This window comes from Phodopus roborovskii, unplaced genomic scaffold, assembly GCF_943737965.1.
Source record: "Phodopus roborovskii unplaced genomic scaffold, PHOROB, whole genome shotgun sequence".
NCBI lineage: Eukaryota > Metazoa > Chordata > Mammalia > Rodentia > Cricetidae > Phodopus > Phodopus roborovskii.
The window spans coordinates 154,906-176,756 of record NW_026125751.1 but is presented as its reverse complement, the minus strand read 5'-3'; the positions used below and the strand labels follow the sequence as shown (position 1 = coordinate 176,756).

At 38.8% G+C, this 21,851-nt stretch overlaps 1 protein-coding gene and 2 pseudogenes across 1 annotated transcript; 1 reads left to right on the top strand and 2 right to left on the bottom strand.

The window, feature by feature from the left end:
- Positions 1-214: 214 nt before the first annotated feature.
- LOC127217588 (olfactory receptor 18-like) lies at positions 215-1,034 on the bottom strand (annotated as a pseudogene).
- Positions 1,035-3,376: 2,342 nt separating this feature from the next.
- LOC127217598 (alpha-enolase-like) lies at positions 3,377-7,542 on the top strand (annotated as a pseudogene).
- Positions 7,543-17,342: 9,800 nt separating this feature from the next.
- LOC127217587 (olfactory receptor 7E24-like) lies at positions 17,343-18,269 on the bottom strand. The gene has a single exon (XM_051178575.1). The coding sequence runs from the start codon at positions 18,267-18,269 to the stop codon at positions 17,343-17,345; it is 927 nt and encodes a 308-aa protein (XP_051034532.1).
- Positions 18,270-21,851: the final 3,582 nt, after the last annotated feature.

Sequence of the window (21,851 nt, the reverse complement as noted above, 5' to 3'; positions counted from 1 at the left end):
ACCATTCATCCCTAGAAAAGTATCATCTCTCCAAACTCAAATTTTTGTGTATTTATAAAATTTCCCATCCACCATACATACAACTTCAATAACCACCACTGTATCTTACAATATTGTGAAGTATCAGTTGGTGATAATGTGTGAGACATTAACTGGGATTTACATGTACAGATAATATATAGATATATGATGAATTTATAAAGAACATCGATGATTAGAATGCTCTGCTAAAAATCTTCCTTAAGGCAGTTTTAATGTCCTTGTTCCTCAGGCTGCAGATGAAAGGATTCAGCATAGGTGTGACCACAGTGTACATCACTGAGGCCACTGCATTACTTCTTGGGGAAAGTGACAGAGAGGAACTGAAGTACACTTCTAGTCCTGTTCCATAAAACAGCAAATGATGGACAAATGAGACCCACAGGTGGAGATGGTTTTGTGCTTCCCACTTGATGATGATGACGGCATGATGGAGGAAACTATTTTAAAGTAATAGAATATGATTCCTGAAATAGGAAGTAACCCAACGATAGTGCCCATACAGAATCTGACTATGATATTTGTGAAAGTATCAAAATTGGCAACTTTAAGAACTACAGAAGGGCCACAGAAGAAGTTGGAAATTTCAATATAATCCTCACAGTTGGAAAAATTTAAAACTGCCACATAGTGTAACAGTAAGGAGAGAAGACCCTAGAAGTAAGATACCACAGTGACTGGGATTAATAATGACCTGATAATATACAGAGAGTACCAGATGGCCATAAACCTGTCATAAGCCATCATAGCCAGAAGCATGTTATCTGTATATCCAAAAATTATAGCAGCGACATCTGTGTCAGGCAGGCCACATAGGAGATGACTGGGAACTGAGTTTGGATGTCTAAAATCACCCTTGGAACAGTGGTGGCGATGAAACCAATATCAGCCATGGACAAGTTGGAGAGGAAAAAGTACGTGGGTGTGTGGAGATGGGAGTCTGAGCTTACTGTCAGGATGACGAGCAAGTTTCCAAACAGGGCCAAGATGTACATGGACAAGAATAAGCCAAAAAGAACAGTCTGTAGGTCTGGTTCCTCTGAGAGTTGAATGAAGTGGAATTCTGGTGCAGACGCTGTATTCTGTCTTTTATTTTTTTGAACATCTTTCAGAGGAAATCAAATATTAACATTGGTACCAGCATGCATGTAGACCTACTTTACAATTTGAGTCAAGTAAGTACAAATATTGGTTATTTTCTCAAGGTTACTCTAACATCGATAATAATTATTCAGTTATGGCAAATGCCATACTCTAGTCTTTTGTTCTTAGCTCATGTGTTACCTGATATGAGAGCCATATTGAATACAGTAATCTAGATGATGTGAGGCCATAATTACTGTAAAACAGCTGACCTCTAGTCACAGTAACATAAAGCAATCACCTTTACGACAAAATGTGTATTTTGTAGTAGCCTTACTTTAGGAAAACTGTCAATCAAAAAAAAAAACAAAAAACAAAACAAAACTGAAACTTGAACCACTTAAACATAGGTCTTTTTACTACAATAACATGAGGCAAGTTTATTTTTCTTAGAATATATCTGACAGAGTGAAGTCTGAGTCTCTAAATAATAATTTATTATTCCTACCCAGAAAAATATTTTCAGGTTCCAAATTCTTTATAGTTTTATTTTTTTCTTTGACTTAAAAAATGTTCTCTACTTTTGTTTGAGTATTTAAGTAAGTCTTTGTTAAAAACTTACTTAGATTTTAAAAACCAATTAATATATGCATTCCCTATTTCTGTTGTAAATATGTCTTAGTTAAATCCACATTATCACAGAAAATTTCTGACCACAACTGCTGTAATGTCCAGTGATATGAAAATAATGAAATGTAATCAAATGCAGTTGAAATTTTATGCTCCAAAGCTAATGTACAGAACATCACAAAATCTAAGTAAACTATCTGGTACAAAAACATGATTTTCATGTCTACACAATACCACTGATTTTTCTGAACTGCAGTCCAGGTTGACACAGAGCCCTAGTTCAGATCCCTCCTCCTCAGGCAGTAAAGTGATTCCCATGTGAGTCAGGCCTTGTGCATAGATGTCCATGTTCTTACTTCAGCTACAGAGAAATTTCTGGTTCACTTTTATATTAGAATACACTGCATTGCTCAAAATGTAAAAGGTTTTACATACAGAAAATATTAGTGATGCAAGAACATGAGCAATACTCTAATAGATCCTAATACCCCTTCTATGTTTTATACTATAAATTATTGGAATTTTTATATTATCACATACAAATGTCATACATTTTGCATGATGATTTTTCCCACTTTACCCATGAAAGACATCCTCCTGATATCTGTCATTAAAAATGGTGAACTATATCTAGTTACACTAATGCAATATGGGATGCACTCACATGTTCAATATATTTCTATTTGTCTCCAATGGTAAAGATGAAGGCATTGTTGGGAATCAGTCAACTGAAAGAACATTTACAACTTTTCCTATAACCACATGCTCATAAAAACCACAAGATAACAATGTATCTCTATTTGGAAAATGATAAAAAGTGCATTGTGTTTCTTTGTCCAAATTAAAAATCCTATGAATACAGAAAATGAGTGTTTACAGGGGAGTATTTCCAAAGGGCACTGGACCATAGAATTATGCAATTCACACAATACAAAAGATTGACTTTTATCTTCAGGTGAGAATATGTACAACAAATTTTAATAACCCAACAGTGCAGCTATTTAATACCATTGGATGACCCAAAAGTCTATGACAAAGAATCAAACAACAAAAAAATAAAAAGATCTTGCAACAATTTCTAGGTCACATTCCCGAATGGAATGAAAATGCAAAGGAAACCTAACATGTTTAAGTGAATGTTTTGAGAGGAGAAAGGGTCTACTTAATGTTTAAAACATATATTTCTCATTTCATATCTGTGGCAGTGACTCCTTAGTTCCTATGAAACCAAAATATGAAACTTAGAGATAGTAAGTTATATCAATTTACAAAAGGTACTTGGATAAGTATGGAGGTTCATAGAAAAATACTTACTAAAACTTGGTCATATGATAGTTAATGTGTCTTAAATTACTAATAAGATGGCCTACTTCATGTAAATAAATATAAATAAATATCAGAGACAAAATAATTCAAAACAAATATGTCATTCTTTGATTCTGGAGTGGTTTGTTTTGATTTGGTTTTACTTTTTATTTGGTTATTTTTATGTTTCAAAGTATAATATAGTAACAAAATGTCTTCCTTCCATTTCACCTCTCAAAGTGATATAACTCATCCCACTCTACTTCACATTCATGGCTTCAGTGTCCATTCATCATCCCATGCATATATGTATGTCTTCATGAGTTTATTAACCATACAGTCAAAGGAAGATATCCGTAAGTCTTAAAAGCACATATATTTTTGAGTTTTTGTGTTTCCAAACTACAGATGATGTCGGGATCTGACCTCATTTCCTCATTGACAACTTAGTGGTTGAGCCTCAGAATGATGGGTGATGCTGACATCAGAATGAGAGATAGGAGCCTTTATATATCATGGAACCCAGAACTCAGAGGGTGAGGTCAAGTGAGTGCAGGTACACAGAAATCCTGCAGGGAACAAGACAAGACCATATTTCAAAGTACAAAGAAAATAATATAAAACAAGGGAACTAGAAAAGGCTAAGATGAATTATTGTTTCAATGTTCTCAGACTGTTCCAAATACACCTCAGATATGCTACCTGCCCTTCACCACAACAGAAGTAGAAATTCCATTAAACAGGATCCAGAAACCAGGAAGGAAAGAAGACATGAGCCTATTTTTATTTATTTATTTATTTATTTATTTATTTATTTATTTATTTTAGAACAATGCAATGTCTGTTTATGGAACAGATCATTTTGACTTCTGATCAGGCAAAGTAATTTACACAAGACTTCATCCCTTTATATCTGACCACTCTCTTTATCTTAAAATAAAAATTATGCATATGCTCATAATTTTGGAATTTGGAAGAACTATTCAGATGAAACTCAGATTTTCCAATCAGGGAAGACCTTACTAGTTATACACATAGTAGCTTTCTTCAAAAGTATAATTACAGAATCACCCTACTAAGCTAGCTACAGTACTTTACTTTGGCTAGGAAACAGCTAAGTTGTGCTTATTTTCTACTGTCATTGATTATAGGAGTGTGGGGAAAAGGCACTGGGGATAGTTCAATGAGAATTTGAATAATATCATCGCAGAGAGGCTCAAATTTTTATTATGGTTATTATACCATCATGCTACCCAAATTATCTTAGTTAGTGTGATTAGGAAAAAGTAATAAACCTTGGACTCTCTTCTTCATCCTCAATTCCCTCTAAACTTACATGACTAAACTGTGGGACTGTATGGCTATGATGAAGGGTGGTAGATATGATGAACCTCCCTTGCTTATTTCCTGGTAAAGGCTGAAGTTCACTCTTGAATCCTGAAGTGAATATAATAGAAGAGGTTCCTGATGCAGAACACTGTAGGAAGAGCAAACAGGGATATATAGTCCTGGATTACAGAGAACAAGTTAGTGACCATCAGGGACAGGCTATCTAATTACCCTTATATAAACTTAGAAACTCAATGCACAGAGCTGGTTATTACTCATACTGGTCCACAGTATTACAATCTATAAGGAATTCCTGGTTAATGGAGGAAGCAAAAGAGATGTTGAATGTTCTCAAGAAGTTAGCTATGAGATTTCTTTGATGTTCTAAATTTTCAGTTTGGGTTCTCTTTAATTATTCATTTTATTATTCTTTTTTTATTATTTTATTTTATATAACAAGGTCCAATTAAATGAAAACAAACATTTATACACAATATTTGGGAATTTGGGCGTCGTTCTTTCCAAAATACTTCCTGCTGGTAAGGGTTGCTGTCATGGGGGATTTGAAGAAGATTCAGAAATCCTGGCTGTAGTCTGTAGGGATGCTTTGTCCAGCTGTTTTGAATGCAGGATCACCTTGTACTCTGTTTCAGGTGGTCTGGCGTGATCAAACCACATTAGTCTGGAAGGAATCCACATCTTTTCATTTTCTGTGGAAACAAAAATAGAAATCCTTTTCCCCAGTAACTTGTCCTTCAACTTTGGCCAATAGCCGGTGGAAGAGGACAAGGGCTGAGCTGGAACTTGAGAAGGTTTTGCAGGATAGTCGGATCTCACTGGAAACTGGGGCTCTCCAGCTGAGACCTCGTTCTTTGGCAGAGCCAGGATTTGGGGGTCAAGGATCTTGCCCATAGGAACTCAGAGTGGACCCGCAGAGATAGGCGGATCTCTGGGAGGGGCCCGGGACTCCAGCAGTGGACTGGAGGCAGGGTCAGAGACCAAGCTGGTGGAAATTATGGGTGGTCCCGTGTGGATAGTCAGGTCTCCTTTGTTCAGAGTTGCTCCGAGAAGTCTCCGAAGTAGGGTGGACTCCATTTTTATTATTCTTAAACTCTACTGGATGTCTTCTTCTGTGTCTGCAGAAACATGTTTCTTTCCTATGTGAAAATCCAAAGGCCAGAAATTCACCATATCTGTTCTCAAGATTCATGCTAGAGAAATCCTTGACTTTCAGCAAATCCCACTGTTGAAGTTGATCTCTGCACCACAAAAGGTCTCTTCCAAACTTCTGTGACCAACAGTGCCTTCACTGACACATATAAGGCCCTAGAACTCTGTGACAATGATAACATGTGCTACTAGGGAAGGGGTCTCAAGGGTCTTGAGCATCAATAACACTATTGCATCTGCTCTAGGTAGAAAGAAACTGAATGTTGTGGAACACGGTAAGAAATAAAAACTGATAATTGAGGTGGATGGCACTGAAAATAAATCTAAATTTGGTGCAAATGACAGAAAGGAAGTTTCCCTGGATGTCTATAAATCTGGTGCTATAGAAAAGGGTGTGTCCCTGTACCCTGACATCACTGACTTCACTGGCAACCCTGGAGAGGTTCTCATGTTGGCAACAAGTTAGCCATGCATGAGTTTAGGATCCTGACACCCTGGGGCATCCAGTTTCTGGGAAGCCATGTCACTGGAGCAGAGGTTGCCACAACCTGCAGAATGTCATCAAGAAGAGATAATGGAAGGAAACCACCAATATGAATGATGAAGACAGATTTGTGCCTAACAACCCTGGAAACAAAGAAGACTTGGGGCTGCTGAAGGCTGCGATAGCAAAGGCCAGGGACACTGGCCAGGGTGTATTTGGCATGGATACAGCTGCCTCTGAATTTTTCAGGTCCAGCAAATGTGACCTGGACTTCAAGTCTCTTATAACTCCAATAACTACATCAGTCATAAACACTTGGCTGACCTGTAAAGTCCTTCACCCCAGAGAATCCAGTTTTATCCATTGAAAACCCCTTTCAGCAGGACAACTAGGAAGCACAGTCCTGCAGGTGGTTAGGGATGATCTCAAGGTAACCAAACCTAAGTGGATTGCCAAAGCTATGACAGATAAGTTCTATGCCTGCCTCCCCCTGGAAGTAAACCACATTAGCACTGGGACTGAGTCTCTACATGAGTGTAAGTGGCCCGGTCCAACTGTGGGTATATCAAGCAGTGAGTGGAGAAGGAGTCAGGAGGAAGAGAAGGGGAGGAGAGGAGAACATGTGGGACTAGGAAGATTGAGTCAGGGGACAAATAGATGAGAGCAAGAAAAGAGATGCCATTATAGGTTTGAAGAGAAAACTGACATTAGAGAAATGTCCAGAGACCTACAAGGAGGACCCCAACTAACAATCTGAGCAATAGTGGAGAGGCTACCTTAAATGTCCTTCCCTGAGAATGAGATTGATGACTAACTTATTTGCTAGTAGCTAATGGGAACAGAAACAGACACCCACAGCTAACCACTAAGCTGAACTCCTGGAATCCAGCTTCAGAGAGGGAGGAGTGATAAGCAAAAGGGGTCAAGATCAGGCTACAGAAACCCACAGAGACAGCTGACCTGAACAAGGAAGAGCTCAATTGGACTGACTCAGATCCCCTGAACATGGGTCTCAGTTAGAAGGCCTGGGCAGTCTAAGGGACCTCTGATAGTGAAACTAGGATGTATTTCTGGTACAAGAAAGGACTTTGGGAGCATATTCCCTGTGGAGGGATAGATATTCCCTTAACCTAGAGATAGGAGGGAGGGCCTAGTTCCTACTCCAAATGATGCCTCACCCTCCCTGTGAGGTGGGTAGGGAATGGGATGGGAGGGGGGATTAGAGGGCATGGAAGGGTGGGAGGGAGAGAGAACTGGGATTGATATGTACAATAAGAAAAATTTTATATGTATGTATGTATGTATGTATGTATGTATGTCCCGTTTGGGTACTTTTCACTGCTGATGTGGTTGCGGGGTACTGCACTGGGCAGATCACGACTGTTGCCCCTTGCTGATCTGAGCACCCAGCCAAGTACAATCAGGTACTTAGACTCAAGTAAGAAATGGACAGGGATGGGAAGTTTGCCAGCAAGAACTTCAGGAATCCCTTGGAAAAGTAAGGCATGAGCTGGAAATCCCTGGGGCAATCAACTGCTTAGACCTTGTCCCTGGTATCTTTGAGATGGCTCACGGCCAGCCCAGTGCTAGCTGTTCAAATAAAACAATTACCTTAGATATGTAAAACCACACCTGACCACCTGGAGCTCTTCAGGAAACCCCAGCTTTGTACAAATGTGATTGGTACAAATCATTGTTCTTGTCACCTCAATTCCCAGCTAGTGTCTGGAGCCCTTATATCTCCAGTGTAATCTCTACTGTGGCCACAGGCAAGACCTCATCTCAGTGGTTCTACATGCAAAATAAAACCTCAGTGATCCCAAAATAAATTAATAAATTAATGGCTAAATTTTACTTTTATACCTTGATTTTTTTATTTGATTCTCGTTCTTTTCAGACTTCATTTTTAATATCTTCTTTATTCATATCCTCCATAAGATCCTTGAATATATTCATAATTACTATTTTAAAAAGTTTTTGTATTGTCCTTCAGCTATATTGTATTTCTCAAGGCATACAGAAGGAGGGTTGCTGGCTTCTGTTGGAGGCTTGTTGCCTTGGGTTCATGTTTGTGTCATTGCACTGTGGTCGAAGCATCTGGAACTATGATGCATGAGATGTTCCTTGGTGTTGATGTCTGGTCTTGTCCTTGGTAAATGGGTGTTCCATTCTTTGATTGCTGTTAATCCACCTGGATTCTAAGCAAGTATGGTGCCTCTGGGGTCTCTGGTAAAGAATACTTCTGAGGATAGGGCACTAGCAGGAAGGAATAGAGATGGGCAAGAAGGAAAGGCTAATAAGGTGGTGGGAAAGAGTTAGGAAGATCTATCCACACAAGAGGCAGAGTCCACAGAAAATGTAGGTGAGACAGAAGGAGAGACTACTGCAAAGAGGCTGCAGTAAGATAAATAATAAATGTAGAAAGACAGAGGTTAAGGGGGAACTTTGGTTCTGTAACAAAACCTGGAGTTTCAAGTGAATGGGGTTTGATTGGGATGGGGGCTTCTGCAAATGCTGCTACAGGATTAGGAAAGCCTGGAGAAAGCATAATGAAGGACAGGAAAAACAGGGAGAACTGGACCTGAGTCCCAGACCAGTGTAGCCACTGGGGACTCTTGTAGAATATGTTTGTAGGAATTGGTGGCTCACAGAAAGGAGTGAAGATGGAGTAAAGGTAAGGCTGAGAGGGTCATCAGGAAAGATCTAGCTGGGTCTGCAGCAAGTAGCAGAGTCCCCAGGAGGTAAGGATTGGGGGGGGGGCTCCTGCAAACAGACTACTACAGGACTGTAAGACTGGAACAGGGTAATGGCAGACAGGAAAGATAGTGAAAATTGCCCACCTGAGTCCCACCAGTGTGATCACTGGTATAAAATGTTTGTAGCAATCAAAATTGGCACAAAGGAATGGAGATGGACTGAAAAAAAAAAAGCTGAGAGAGTTGGCAGGAAAGCTAAGCCTGGTCTACACCAAGAGTCAGAGCCCCCAGGACTGTACATCTTATAGAAATAATTATTTTAGTCTTTTGTTCATAAGAGTAACTTGTGTAAGTGGTGTTTGTACCTATAGGGGCTGCTGATGTTGCTGGGCATGGTTGGCCAAGGGGAGGATGGTGTAGTAGGTGTATGGGGGTGGCCGAGTGGGTCTTTTGCAAACAGAGTCCAGTGGGTAGGAGCAGCAGTGGTGTGATCAACCCACAGGACTCTCAGATGCTGGCTTGCTGCTGGGGTCTGCACCAGAGCAGTGGGAATCTACTAGAGGTGGGTGCAATGTCCACCTGTTTTGCTGGGGCTGGGGTGGCAGAGGAAGATTTATAATTATTAAATTTGGTTACATCATAGAATGTCTTTCTCCATCTCTTATTTAAAATTTTACTGGATGTAGTGGTCTGGGTGGCATCTGTGGTCTCTTAGAGTTTGTAGAACTTTCTACCCATCCCTTCTTCATTTCAGAGTCTTCATTAGAAGTTTTTCTAATTAGTCTTCTTCCTTTGTGCTAATTCATCTTTTTCCTTGTAGCTTTATTTTCTTTCTTTTTCTGTATTTTCAATGTTTTGATTATTGGGTGTTATGGGGAATTTCATTTCTCATGTCTGTTTGGTGTTCTGATATGCTTCTAGTACTTTCATATGAACTTCTTTATGTTTTGGAAATTGTCTTTTATGGTTTTGTTGAAATTATTTTCTGTACCCTTGACTTGGGTTACTTCTTTTACCTCTCTTCCTATTATTCTTAAATTAGATATTTTCAGTGTCCCAGAATTTCTGCATATTTTCTTTGCCTAGGATACCTTTTTTTTTTTTTTTTTTTCCTTTCTGTCTTCAAAGACTTAGATGTTCTCTTCCATCTCTTCTATTTTCTTGGTGAAATTTGTATCTATAGTTGCTTCTTAGTCTAGTTTAGATTTTCTTTATCAATACTATTTTCATGTCTTGAACTGTTTTCTTCATTGTATCCCACTGTTTATTATATTCCACGAATGCATTAATTTATATCTTCTCTAACCAACTCAAATATATAAAAATGTTATTTTGAAGTCTTTGTCCTGTGCTTCACCTTTATTTCATTACTCAGGGAGGACCTATTGCATTGCTTCACTATGTACTAGAGAGTAAATATTGTTCTGTCCATTATTGATTATATATTTACACTGGTATGTAGGCATCTTGGCTTAGGATGATTGTCATATTAGAGGCTGCTATCTGATGGGGGATGTCCTTCTGTATATATGTTTCTCTTATTGGTTATGAATAAAACACTATTGGCTAAGGAGGCAGGAAAACAGACAGGAAACGTAGGCAGAGGGAGCCCACCACAGAGTTGTCATGCTGCCGAAGAAGTCACAACATGCTAGGGCATTACTGGGTAAGCCACAGACTCATGGCAAAACATAGATTGATAGAAATGGATTAATAGTTAAGACAGAGCTACCCCAAGAGTTTCATAATTAATAGAGCATCTATGTGCTTTTTATGGCCCAAGGGCACCAGGACCAGCTGAGACAAAGAACCTCCACAATAGATATCTAATCTTGTCTTTGTTGGGTAAGAGTTTTGTTCTTTGGTTTCAGTTTCTTTCACTGGTTCTTAGAAGATTGTAGTGGTTTAGGTTGCTGGCAGGAAATGCTTCTGAGATACATATGTGGCCACTGGGGATTCTGGCTAAAATGTGATTTTGGGTATTGGGGACTGATAATTAGGATTTCATGTGAACTATAAGGGAGAGTTTACAGTGGTCCACGGGTAGGAGGAAAGCAAGGAATGCCAATAGGATCTGCCTAGACCCTTGAGAATGTGGGTCTAGAAATAGAGGCCACAACAGGCAGTCTGGTACAGGATGGGGAATAGGATGGTAGACTGGAATTAAAGGACAGGAGGAAGACTGAAGATGCCCACCTGCTGATTCCATGGACTGACTATGTGGCTGGTAGATTTCCAGGGAATGTTTTTGGAACTTAAGGATAAGACAAATAAATGTGGTCCTGAGGGAGGCTATAAGAGATCTATATGCCTGTTCCACTGCAGACAGGATCAGAGAGTCTCTTTGCTGTTTAATTTCTTATATGTTTCTGTGCAAAGCTAATTATTGGCATTCAATGTCACATTATTTGAAAGAAGTTCATATTATATAAAATAAGCCCAGGATCATGGTGAAATACAGCAATTTTATTTTTTAAAATAAAAACACTCAAAATAAATTCTTCCCTATTTAAGAAAAAACTCTTTTTAGTCAAATAAAAATAGGAAGTACTTAAGTTTACCCTAACATGTTACCAGACAATATTATAGTTTCTTCTACTTAGAATAATTAAAGCCCCATAGGGTAGCCAGAGACAGTATTGTTACAGGTTTGTGGACTCTGTGAACACAAAAACCTTTAAACCTGTTGAAGACTTCAGAAACTGAGAGGGACAAGAGCATTTTGAACTCCAGCCATCTTATTCTTCATTAGTAGATTTTAATTCATGTCAATCATATTCCATAAATTTTAATTCTCTCACTTCAAATAACAGGTTCATTATTTTGACAGCTCACATCATGACTTAATTTGGAAAAAATCAAATAAGATTAATAACTATATCATAAGTAAACCCATTAACATGAACCCCACCATATTAACTGGAGGTGATAAGTGCCACCCTTCTATTGGTATTGTTAAAACTTTAATTATTTTGCTTAAACAGTTTTAAAATGAGATTATAATGTAAATCCAGCAGTTCTCATCTCCCTCCATACTTCCATGCACCCACCCTTGCTCTCTTTCAAATTCATTGACTTTTTCTCTGACTGCTGATATATCTCCTGCTCTCAAAATCCCTTACTTGGTGAACCAGAGTTCGCCCTGGTGGTTGTGGATCTCTGCATCTGGTTCCATCAATTACTGTATGAGGTCTCTATGATGATAGTTGGGGTATTCACCAATCTGATTACAGGGAAGGCCATTTAAGGCCTCCTCACCACTACTACTACAAGTCTTAGATAGGGTCATCCTTGTGGGACAAACTAGTCCCTTCTTGTGTGGGAGACAGTTGTGTAACTTGGTCCATCTGAGGGATCCCTAGTTGTAGGACCAGTATCTATCCCTGGTGCATGAACTAGCTTGTGGGAGCACATTTCCTATGAGGGTATATCATGCTCAGCCTTAACACAGTGGGGAGAGGTTAGTCCTGCTCCAACTTAATGTGTCAAACTTAGACACCTCCTCATAGGGTCCTTTGATGTTGGGAGTGGATCTGGGGTGGGGAAAGGCAAGGGGGGAGGACAGGGGAGGGAGAACTTTCTTTGGAATGTAAAATGAAATTTTTAAAAATAACTTTAAGAAAAAATTGATTCATCTAAAGAAATTACAGAACAAAATAATATATTAAAATTTATCAAATCAATAAACAATTATTTATGGATTTAGAATATTCCTTTTTTTGTGTAACAATGACGCCTACTGATATTTCCTCTTCCACAATAGCATATCTATTCATATCTTCCTTATTCAGATCCTTTTCAGTCAGTCTGATTGTCAATCCTGGTTCTCTGTCATTTCTAAAACACAGTTTCAGCAGAATGGCCCCATTAAATTAGCTCCTGTACATAGTGTTCAGCTGTTGATTACACTCATATTGTAAGGGGTTGTTCAGCAATGTGCTGCATCTCTGCAACTTCAGATTTTTGTGTACTCTTAATATTATACACACACCATATATACAACCTCTACTTCTTCATCGGCATTATGAAATATCAGTTAGTGACAATATGTGAAACATGAACTGGGGTTTACAAATACAGTTAATATATAGATATATGATGAATTTATAAAGAATGTCAATGATTAGAATCTTCTGCTCAGAATCTTCCTTAAGGCAATTTTAATGTCCTTGTTCCATAAAACAGGAAAATAATGGACAAATTAGACCCACATGTAGAGAAGTTTTTGTGCTTCCCAATTGATGATCATGGTCCCATGATGGAGGACATACATACATACATACATACATACATACATACATATATATGTATTTCTTATTTTACATATCAATCCCAGTTCCCTCTCCCTCCCTTCCATTCCCTCCAACTCTCTTCCCATCCCATTCCCTCCTCTACTCCACAGGGAGGGTGATGCCTTCCAGGTGGAATCATCAAAATCTGTCATGTTGAAAATATATTCAACAAAATCATAGAAGAAAAATTTCCCAACTTAAAGAAAGACATGCCAATGAAAGTACAAGAAGTTTATAGAACCACAAAAAAAGCCCCCTTGCCATAGAATATTCAAAACATCAGACATACAGAATAAAGAAAGAATATTAAGAGCAGCAAAGGAAAAAGGCCAAGTAACATACGAAGGCAAACCTATCAGAAATACACCGGACTTCTCCATGGAAACTCTGAAGGCAAGAAGGTCCTGGATAGATATTCTACCAATACTAAGGGACCATGGATGCCAGCCCAGACTACTATACCCAGCAAAGCTTTCTATCACTATAAATGGAGAAAACAAGATATTCCATGAAAAAAACAGATTAATCAACACTTATCAACTAATGCAGCTCTACAGAAATCTCTGGAAGGAAAACTCCACATATTTGGTTTCCTTTGAATTTTCATTCTATTCAGGAATGTGGCCTAGAAATTGATCCAAGATAAAATATTTTGGTATTTGTCTTTCATAGGTAAAGTGGGAAAATCTTAACAAAATGGCAGCCCACAGAATGGGAAAAAAAATTCACCAACCCCACATCTGTCAGAGTGATGATTTCCAAAATATACAAAGAACTCAAGAAACTAGTTACCAAAACACCAAATAATCCAATTAAAAAGTGGGGTATGAAACTAAATAGAGAATTCTCAATGGAGTAATCTAAAATGGCTGAAGACACTTAAGACAGTGCTCAACGTCCTTAGCCATCAGAGAAATGCAAATCAACACAATTCTGAGATACCATCTTACTCCTGTCATGATAGCTAAAACCAAAAACATCAAAGACAGTGTATGCTAGAGAGGATGTGGAGAAATCCCACTGCTGGTGGGAGTGCAAACTCACACAGCCACTTTTGAAATCATTATGGCAGTTCCTCAGGAAAATAGGAATTAGTCTAGTTGTTAATATTCTTTCCTTTTTCTGTATGTTTGGTGTTTTGAATATTATGTGGCAAGGGGACTTCTTCGTGTGTTTCTCTCTATTTGGTGTTCTGTAAGCTTCTTGTACTTTCATTGGCATGTCTTTCTTTAGATTGGGAAAGTTTTCCTCTATGATTTTGTTGAATATATTTTCTGCACCTTTGAGTTGGGATTCTTCACCTTCTTCTACACCTATTATTCTTAGGTTTGGCCTTTTCACGGTGTCCCATATTTCCTGCATATTTTGTGTTAGGGATTTGTGAAACTTAAGATATTCTTTGGTCGATGCATCTATTTCCCCTAGTGTATCTTCAGTGTCTGAGATTATCTCTTCCATCTCTTGTATTCTGGTGGTTATGCTTGAATCTGTAGTTCCTGATTGTTTACCCAGATTTTCTATTTCTAGCAATACCTCAGTTTGTGTTTTCTTTATTGCCTCTATTTCAGTTTTCAGGTCATGGACTGTGAATTGTTTCCTTCATCTGCTTAATTGGTTTTTCTTGGCTTTCTTTAAGAGATTTTTTGACTTCTTGCATTTTTTGGTTTGTTTTTTCTTCCATTTCTTTAAAGGATTTTTTAATTTTCTATTTTGGGATCTCTATCATCTTCATGAACTTGTTTTTAGGGTCATTCTCTTCTGCTTCATCTGTGTTGGAATGTTCAAGTCTTGCTGGTATGGAGTCCCTAGACTCTTGGGGGTGTCATATTGTTTTGTTTTGTTTTGTTTTTTGTTCTTGAGTGTGTTCTTATACTATCTTCTACCCATGCCTTCTTCCAGTAGGTACCAGTGGGGTCTCTTCCACTCCTGATGAGTACTGGACCAAGGTTCTCTTCTGGTAGGTGCAAGCAGGTCCAATACTTCGATGGCTCTCCTTGGTAGAGGTGGGACTAAGGCGCTGGCAGACTGGATGAGCTGGTCTGCTGGGACAGGTTACCCTGTGCACAGTTCAAAGTCCTAGCAAAGCTCTGAGGAGGGCACAGGAAGGCAGGAAGGCAGGCTCCTTCCATGAGTGGAGACAGAACCAGGACTCTAACAGACTCTGGAGAGGCTGATCCGCTTGGATGGGCTGTGTGTGGGGGGGGGGGTGTGGGTGTGGGGGAGGGGGCTCCAGGCCTTAGGAGGCTCCGAGCAGGGCCTCAGAAGGAAGGCCAGAAAGAGGCCCAAGCTTATCTACTACTGAGGGCTGATGCGGAACCAGGAAACTAGCAGACTCTGGGAAGGCTAGCCTTACTCAAAACATATGTTTTCATACCAGATATTTTACTGAGATCATGTGGTGATGATCCCCAAAATTAGCATAAAATTTCAACTGTGTTTATTGATGTCTCATTATTGTTCACATCACTGGACATCTCAGCAGTTGTGAACAAAAATGATCTGTGATAATGTGGATTTAACTAAGACATAGTTATAAAATTTGAACTATACTAAATAAGAGCTACATATACTAATGGGTCTTAAAATGTAAATAAGTTATTAACAAAAAGTTAAATATCCGTCAAGTCTCTCCCTCTCCTCGTGGGTACAGAACCAAGGTTATCTTCTGATGGGTGCAAGCAGGTCCAATACAGCTTTCCTCGTGTCTGGAGATGGGACTAGGGTGCCGGCAGGCTCCAGATGGGCTGGTCTGCTGGTACAGGTTACCCTGTGTACAGTCCCCAGTCCTCAGAAGACTTGGAGCAGGGCACAGCAAGGCAGACTCCTTCTGTAAGTGGAGGCAGGACCAGGAAGCTGGCAGAATTTGGGAAGGCCAGTCCTCGGAAGGTCCCCCCTGCATGCAGTCCCCAGTCCTCAGGAGGCTCCTAGCAGGGCACTGGAAGGTGGGCTCCCTCTGTGGGCAGAGGCCGGACCAGGAAGCTGGCAGACTCTGGGCAGTCCGGTTCACCTGAACAGGCTTCCCTGTTTGTACCCAGTCTCCAGTCCTTAGGAGGCTCTGAGAAGGGCACCAGAAGATGGGTTCCTTCCTTGGGCAGAGTTGGAACTAGGACACTGGTAGACTCTGGAACACATTGGTCCCCCTGGACGGGCTCTTCATGTGATCACAGGCCCCAGGCCTTAGGAGGCTCCAAGCAGGGCCCAGGAAAGCAGGCAGAAAACAGGCCCAAACATATCTCCTACCGTGGTTGGAGATGGAACCAGTATGCAGGAAGACTCTAGGAAGGCCAGTCCTCAGGGACAGGGACCCCCTTGCATGCAGTCCTCAGTCCTCAGGATGCTCTGAACAGGCCATCTGAAGGTGGGCTCCCTCCTTGGGCTGAGGAAGGACCAGGATGCTCTCTATGTGTGTATTTTTAATTCCATCAATCCTCCCTCAAATAAGTCACACAGAATCAATCTTATATTCTTCTCCATTTGTTTTATGTTATACAGTGACTTGTTGCAGCTTCCTGGACATTGTGAAAAGAACAAGAGCACTATGAACTGTAGCCATCTCATGCTTCACGAGTGGGTTTTAATTCATGACAATCCTTATCCAGGAACTTTAATTTGCTCACTATACTGACAGCTACATTAGGACTTAATTTGAAAAAAAAATAATCAAGAAATGTACATAATGTTTGTCATATGTAAACCCAGTAGCAGGTACCACACATATTATCTGGAGCTGATAAGTGTCACCCTTCTATGGGTATTGTTAAAATTTTAATTGATTTTGCTTAAATATCTTTAAAATGAGAGTATAATGTAAATCCAACAGTATCTGCCTCCCTACTTCACAGGTAACCACCGTTGCTTGCTTTCAAATTCATTGCCTTTTTCTCTAACTGTTGATATGTCTCCTGCTCTCAGAATCTCTTCTCTATCTAAGGATGAGGGCACTGAGCTTCCCCTTTCCACATTAGCATGTCGGTTTGTCTTCCTTCTTCAGTTCCTGTTCAGGCAGTCCTGGTTCTCTGTCATTTCTAGAACACAATTTCAGCAGCACCTTTAATTGGCTCCTGAGCATAGCTTTTAGGTGTTGATTACATTCATATTGTAAAAGGTTGTTCAACAATATGCACCAGTCATCCCTAGAAGTTTCTTCTCTACAACTTCAAATCTTTGTGCACCTTTACATCTACCCATACACCATACATACAACCCCAGTGACCAACATTATACCATGCAGTTCTGTGAAGTATCAGTAATAATGTGAGACATTAACTAGGATTTACAGGTACAGTTAACATGTAGATACATAAATGTCAATGATTACAATACGCTGCTAAGAATGTTCTTTAAGGCAGTTTTAATGTCCTTGTTCCTCAGGCTGTAGATGAAGGGATTCAGCATAGGTGTGACCACAGTGTACATCACTGAGGCCACTGCATTACTTCTTGGAGAATGTGACAGAGAGGAGCTGAAGTACACACCTAGTGCTGTTCCATAAAACAGACAAACAATGGACAAATGAGACCCACAGGTGGAGAAGGTTTTCTGCCTCCCCCTTGATGGTGATGACCCCATGATGGAGGAAACTATTTTAAAGTAAGAGAAAATGATTCCTGAAATAGGACATAATCCAAAGAGAGTGCCCATACAGTATCTGACTACATTACTAGTAAAAGTATCAAAACAGACCAGTTTAAGTAGCTCAGAGGGGTCACAGAAGAAGTTGGAAATTTCAGCATAATCCTCACAGTTGGAAAAATTTAATACTGCCACATAATGCAAAAGTAAATCCACAAGGCTAAGGAGAAAAGACCCTAGAATTAAGACACCACAGTGACTGGGATTCATAATGACCTGATAATACAGGGGGTGGCAGATGGCCACAAACCTGTCATATGCCATCACAGCCAGAAGCATGCTGTCCATACATCCAAAAATTATAAACAGTGACATCTGTGTCAGGCAGCTCACATAGGAGATGACTGGACAGTGAGTTTGTATGTCCACAATCAGCCTTGGAACAGTGGTGGAGATGAAACCAATATCAACTATGGACAGGTTGGAGAGGAAGAAGTACATGGGTGTGTGGAGATGGGAGTCAGAGCTTACTGTCAGGATGATGAGCAGGTTTCCAAACAGGGCCAAGATGTACATGGACAAGAATAGACCAAAGAGAACAGTCTGTAGGTCTGGATCCTCTGAGAGTTGAATGAAGTGGAATTGTGGTGCAGATGTTGTGTTCCACATGGTTTTATTTCTTGAACATCTTTCAGAGAAAATCAAATATTTTTAACAATGCTAATGGCATACATATTTGCTTCTTTACAATTGAGTCAAGTAAATACAATTACTGATTACTTTCTAAATCTTATTGTGACATCAATAAAAATTAGTCAGTTGTGGCAAATGCCATACTCTAAATAGTCTTTTGTCCATAGTTCATGTGTTACCTTTCATGAAAGCCATTCTAAATACAGTGATCTAGTTGATGTGAGACCAGAATTACTATAAACAGCTATCTTATAGTCACAATAAAGTAAAGCAAACACCATTAAGACAAATTGGGTATTTTGTAGAAGCCTCACTTTAGGTAAACTGTCAAACACATAAAATAAAAACTTGTAGCACTTAAGCATATGTCTTTTTATTACAATAACATGGGGCAAGTTTATTTTTCTTAGAATATATCTGACAGTATAAAGTCTGAGTCTCTAAATAAAAATTTATGATCCCCACCCAGAAAATTATATTCTGGTTCCAGTGTCTTCTATAGGATTCTTTTTTTTTAACTTAAAAATGTTTTCCATTTTTTTTGGGGGGGGATAGAAGTAAGCCATTGTTAAAATTTTTATTTAGATTTTAAAATCAATTAATATAAATATTCTTTATTTCTCATAGTCTATTTCAAATTTTTGTAAATATATCTTAATTAAATCCACATTATCACAGAACATTTCTGTCCACAACTGCTGAGATGCCCAGGGATGTGAAAAATAATGCAATGAATTTAAATACAGTTGAAATTTTATGCTGCAAAGCTAATTTGCAGAGATCATCACCACATAATCTAATTAAAATATATGGTATAAAAACATGACTTTCTTATGTCTACACAATGCCACTGATGTTCTGAAGTGCAGCCAACTTGACCCAGAGCCATAGTTTCAGTCTTCTCCTCCTCGGACAGTAAAGTGATTCACATGTGAGTCAGGCCTGGTGTGTAGATGCTCAAGTTCTTACTTCAGCTACAGATGAGAGTTGTGGTTCACTTTTAGGTCAGAACACACTGAATTGCTTTAAGTGTAAAAGGTTTGAAATATTAGTGATTCAAAAGCATGGGCAGTACTCTAATTGACCCTAATACTTCTTTTACATTTTTCACTATAAACTATTCAAATTTTGATATTGCCACATTTAAATATCACCCACTGTGCATGATGATTTTCCACTTTTCCCATGAAAGACATCCTCCTAATGTGTGCCATTAAAAATGGTGAAATCTGCCTGGGTATAATTCTTCCAAGATAATGCAATATGGGATGCACTCACATGTTCAATATATGTCTATTTGTCTCCAGTGGTGAAAACAGTGGCTGTGGTTGGGAATCAGTGAATTGAGAGAACATTTATGACGTTTTCACAGCCATATGCTCATACAAACCACAGGATAACAACCCATCTTCATTTGCAAAATGATAAAATTTGCATTGTATTCATTTGTCTAAATTAAAACGCTATGAATACAGAAAATATGAGTTTACTGGGAAGTATTTCCTAAGGTCACTGGATGATAGAATTACATAAAACTCTAAAGTGCGTCTTCACACAATACACAAAACTGACCTTCCATTTCTTTTCATGCCTGTACATTCTTTTATCTTCAGGTGAGAATGTGTACAACAATATTAGAGCTATTTAATAGCATTAGATGACCCAAAAGTTCATGGCATGGAATCAAATAACAAAAACTTGATCTTGCATCAATATCTAGGTCACATTCCTTTTTTTCCTTTAAAATAGAAACACTTTTTTATATATATCAAACCCAATTCCCTCTCGCTCCCATTCTTCCATGCTCCTCATCCCATCCTGCTTCTGCTCCATAGAAAGGGTGAGGCCTTCTATGGGGAAATCATCAAAGTCTGTCACATCATTTGGAGGAAGGTCTAGGGCACCCCCTATGTTTCTAGGCTAAGAGAGTATCCCTTTATGGGGAATGGGAAACCTATGTCCATTTGTACACTAGGTATAAAATGCTGTTTCATTACCAGGGGCCCCATAGAATTTCCAGGCCTCCTAACTGACATCCACATGCAGGGGGCTGGTTCCATCCTGTGCTGGTTTCCAAGCTGTCAGTCTGGGGTCCATGAGCTCCCCCTTGTTAAGGTGAGCTGTTTCTGTGGGTTTCTACAGGATGGTCTTGACCTCTTTGCTTATGACTCCTCCCTCCCTACATCTGAATTCCAAGAATTTGGCTCAGTGCTTAGCTGTAGATCTCTACTTAAGTTTCCTTCAGCTACTGGATGAAAGCTCTATGATGGCATATAAGGTAGCCATCAATCTCATTATAGGGGAAGGGCATTTAAGATAGCCTCTTCCCTATGGCTTAGTAAACCAAATACATGGGAGTCAGTGTTTTCAGAGGAGAAAGGGTCTACTTAATGTTTAAAAAATATTGTTCATTTAACTTCTGTGGCAATGACTCTTTGGGCTGTATGAAACCAAAATATGTATATCAATATACAAAATATATAAGGAGGAACATTCACAGAAAAAAATACTAACACTTGATTATATGATAATAAAAGTGTCTCAAAATTACTAATAACATGTTCTAATTCATATAAATAAATAACAGAGACAAACCAATTCAAAACAAATGTATCATTTTTTGATTCTGATGTGTTTTTGGTTTCTTTTTGCTTTTATTTGGTTATTTTTATATTTCAAATAATCTCTTCCTTCCATTTCAGCTTTTCAAACTCCCTATATAATTCTAACTCACCCCATCTATTTCACATTCATAGCTTCAGTGTCCATTCATTATTATTTCATTCATATATTTATATCTTCATGGATTACTAATCATATAGTTTTAAGGAGACATACAGAAGTCTTAACAGCAGGTAACTTTTTAAGCTGTCATGTTTTCAATCTCCAGAGGATATAGGGACCTGACCTTATTTCCTCATTAAAATTCAGTGGCTAAGCCTTAGAATGATAGAGGATACTGACAACAGCAAATATATCCAGAAAAAGAGAATGCAGTCTTTGTACTTCGGTTAACCCAGCACTTCAGAGGGTGAGGTAAAAAAAAAATCCTGTAGGGAACTTGATAAGGCCATGTCTCAAAGTACAAAGGAGATAATATAAAACAAGTAAACTAGAAAAGCATGAGCTGAATTATGTTTCAATGTTCTCAGACTGTTGCAAATACACCTCAGATAAAATACCTTCATTTCACACAGCAAAGATGAACATTCCATTAAAAACATCTGGAAACCACAAGGGAAAGAAGACATGAGCCAATGTTTTTTGGTTTTTGTTTTAGAATAAAGCATTAGGCAATGCCTTTTTACTGAACAAATCATTTTGTGTTTTGATCAGGCAAAGTAATTCAGACAAGACTTCACTTATTTCTATCTGACCACCTGGTACATGTTACACAGGAATACTGTCTTAGCCTTTCACCTTCTATAAAATAAAAATTATTAATGCTTATAATTTTGGAATTTAGAAGTACTATTCAGATGAAGATCCATAAAGTATAGAGTGCAGATCTTCCAAAAATGGAAGATCTTAGTCTCTCTCTCTCTCTCTCTCTCTCTC

Coding starts and splice junctions, on each gene's coding strand:
- LOC127217587 (XM_051178575.1), bottom strand. CDS start 18,269: ATGTGGAACACAACATCTGCACCACAATTCCACTTCATTCAACTCTCA.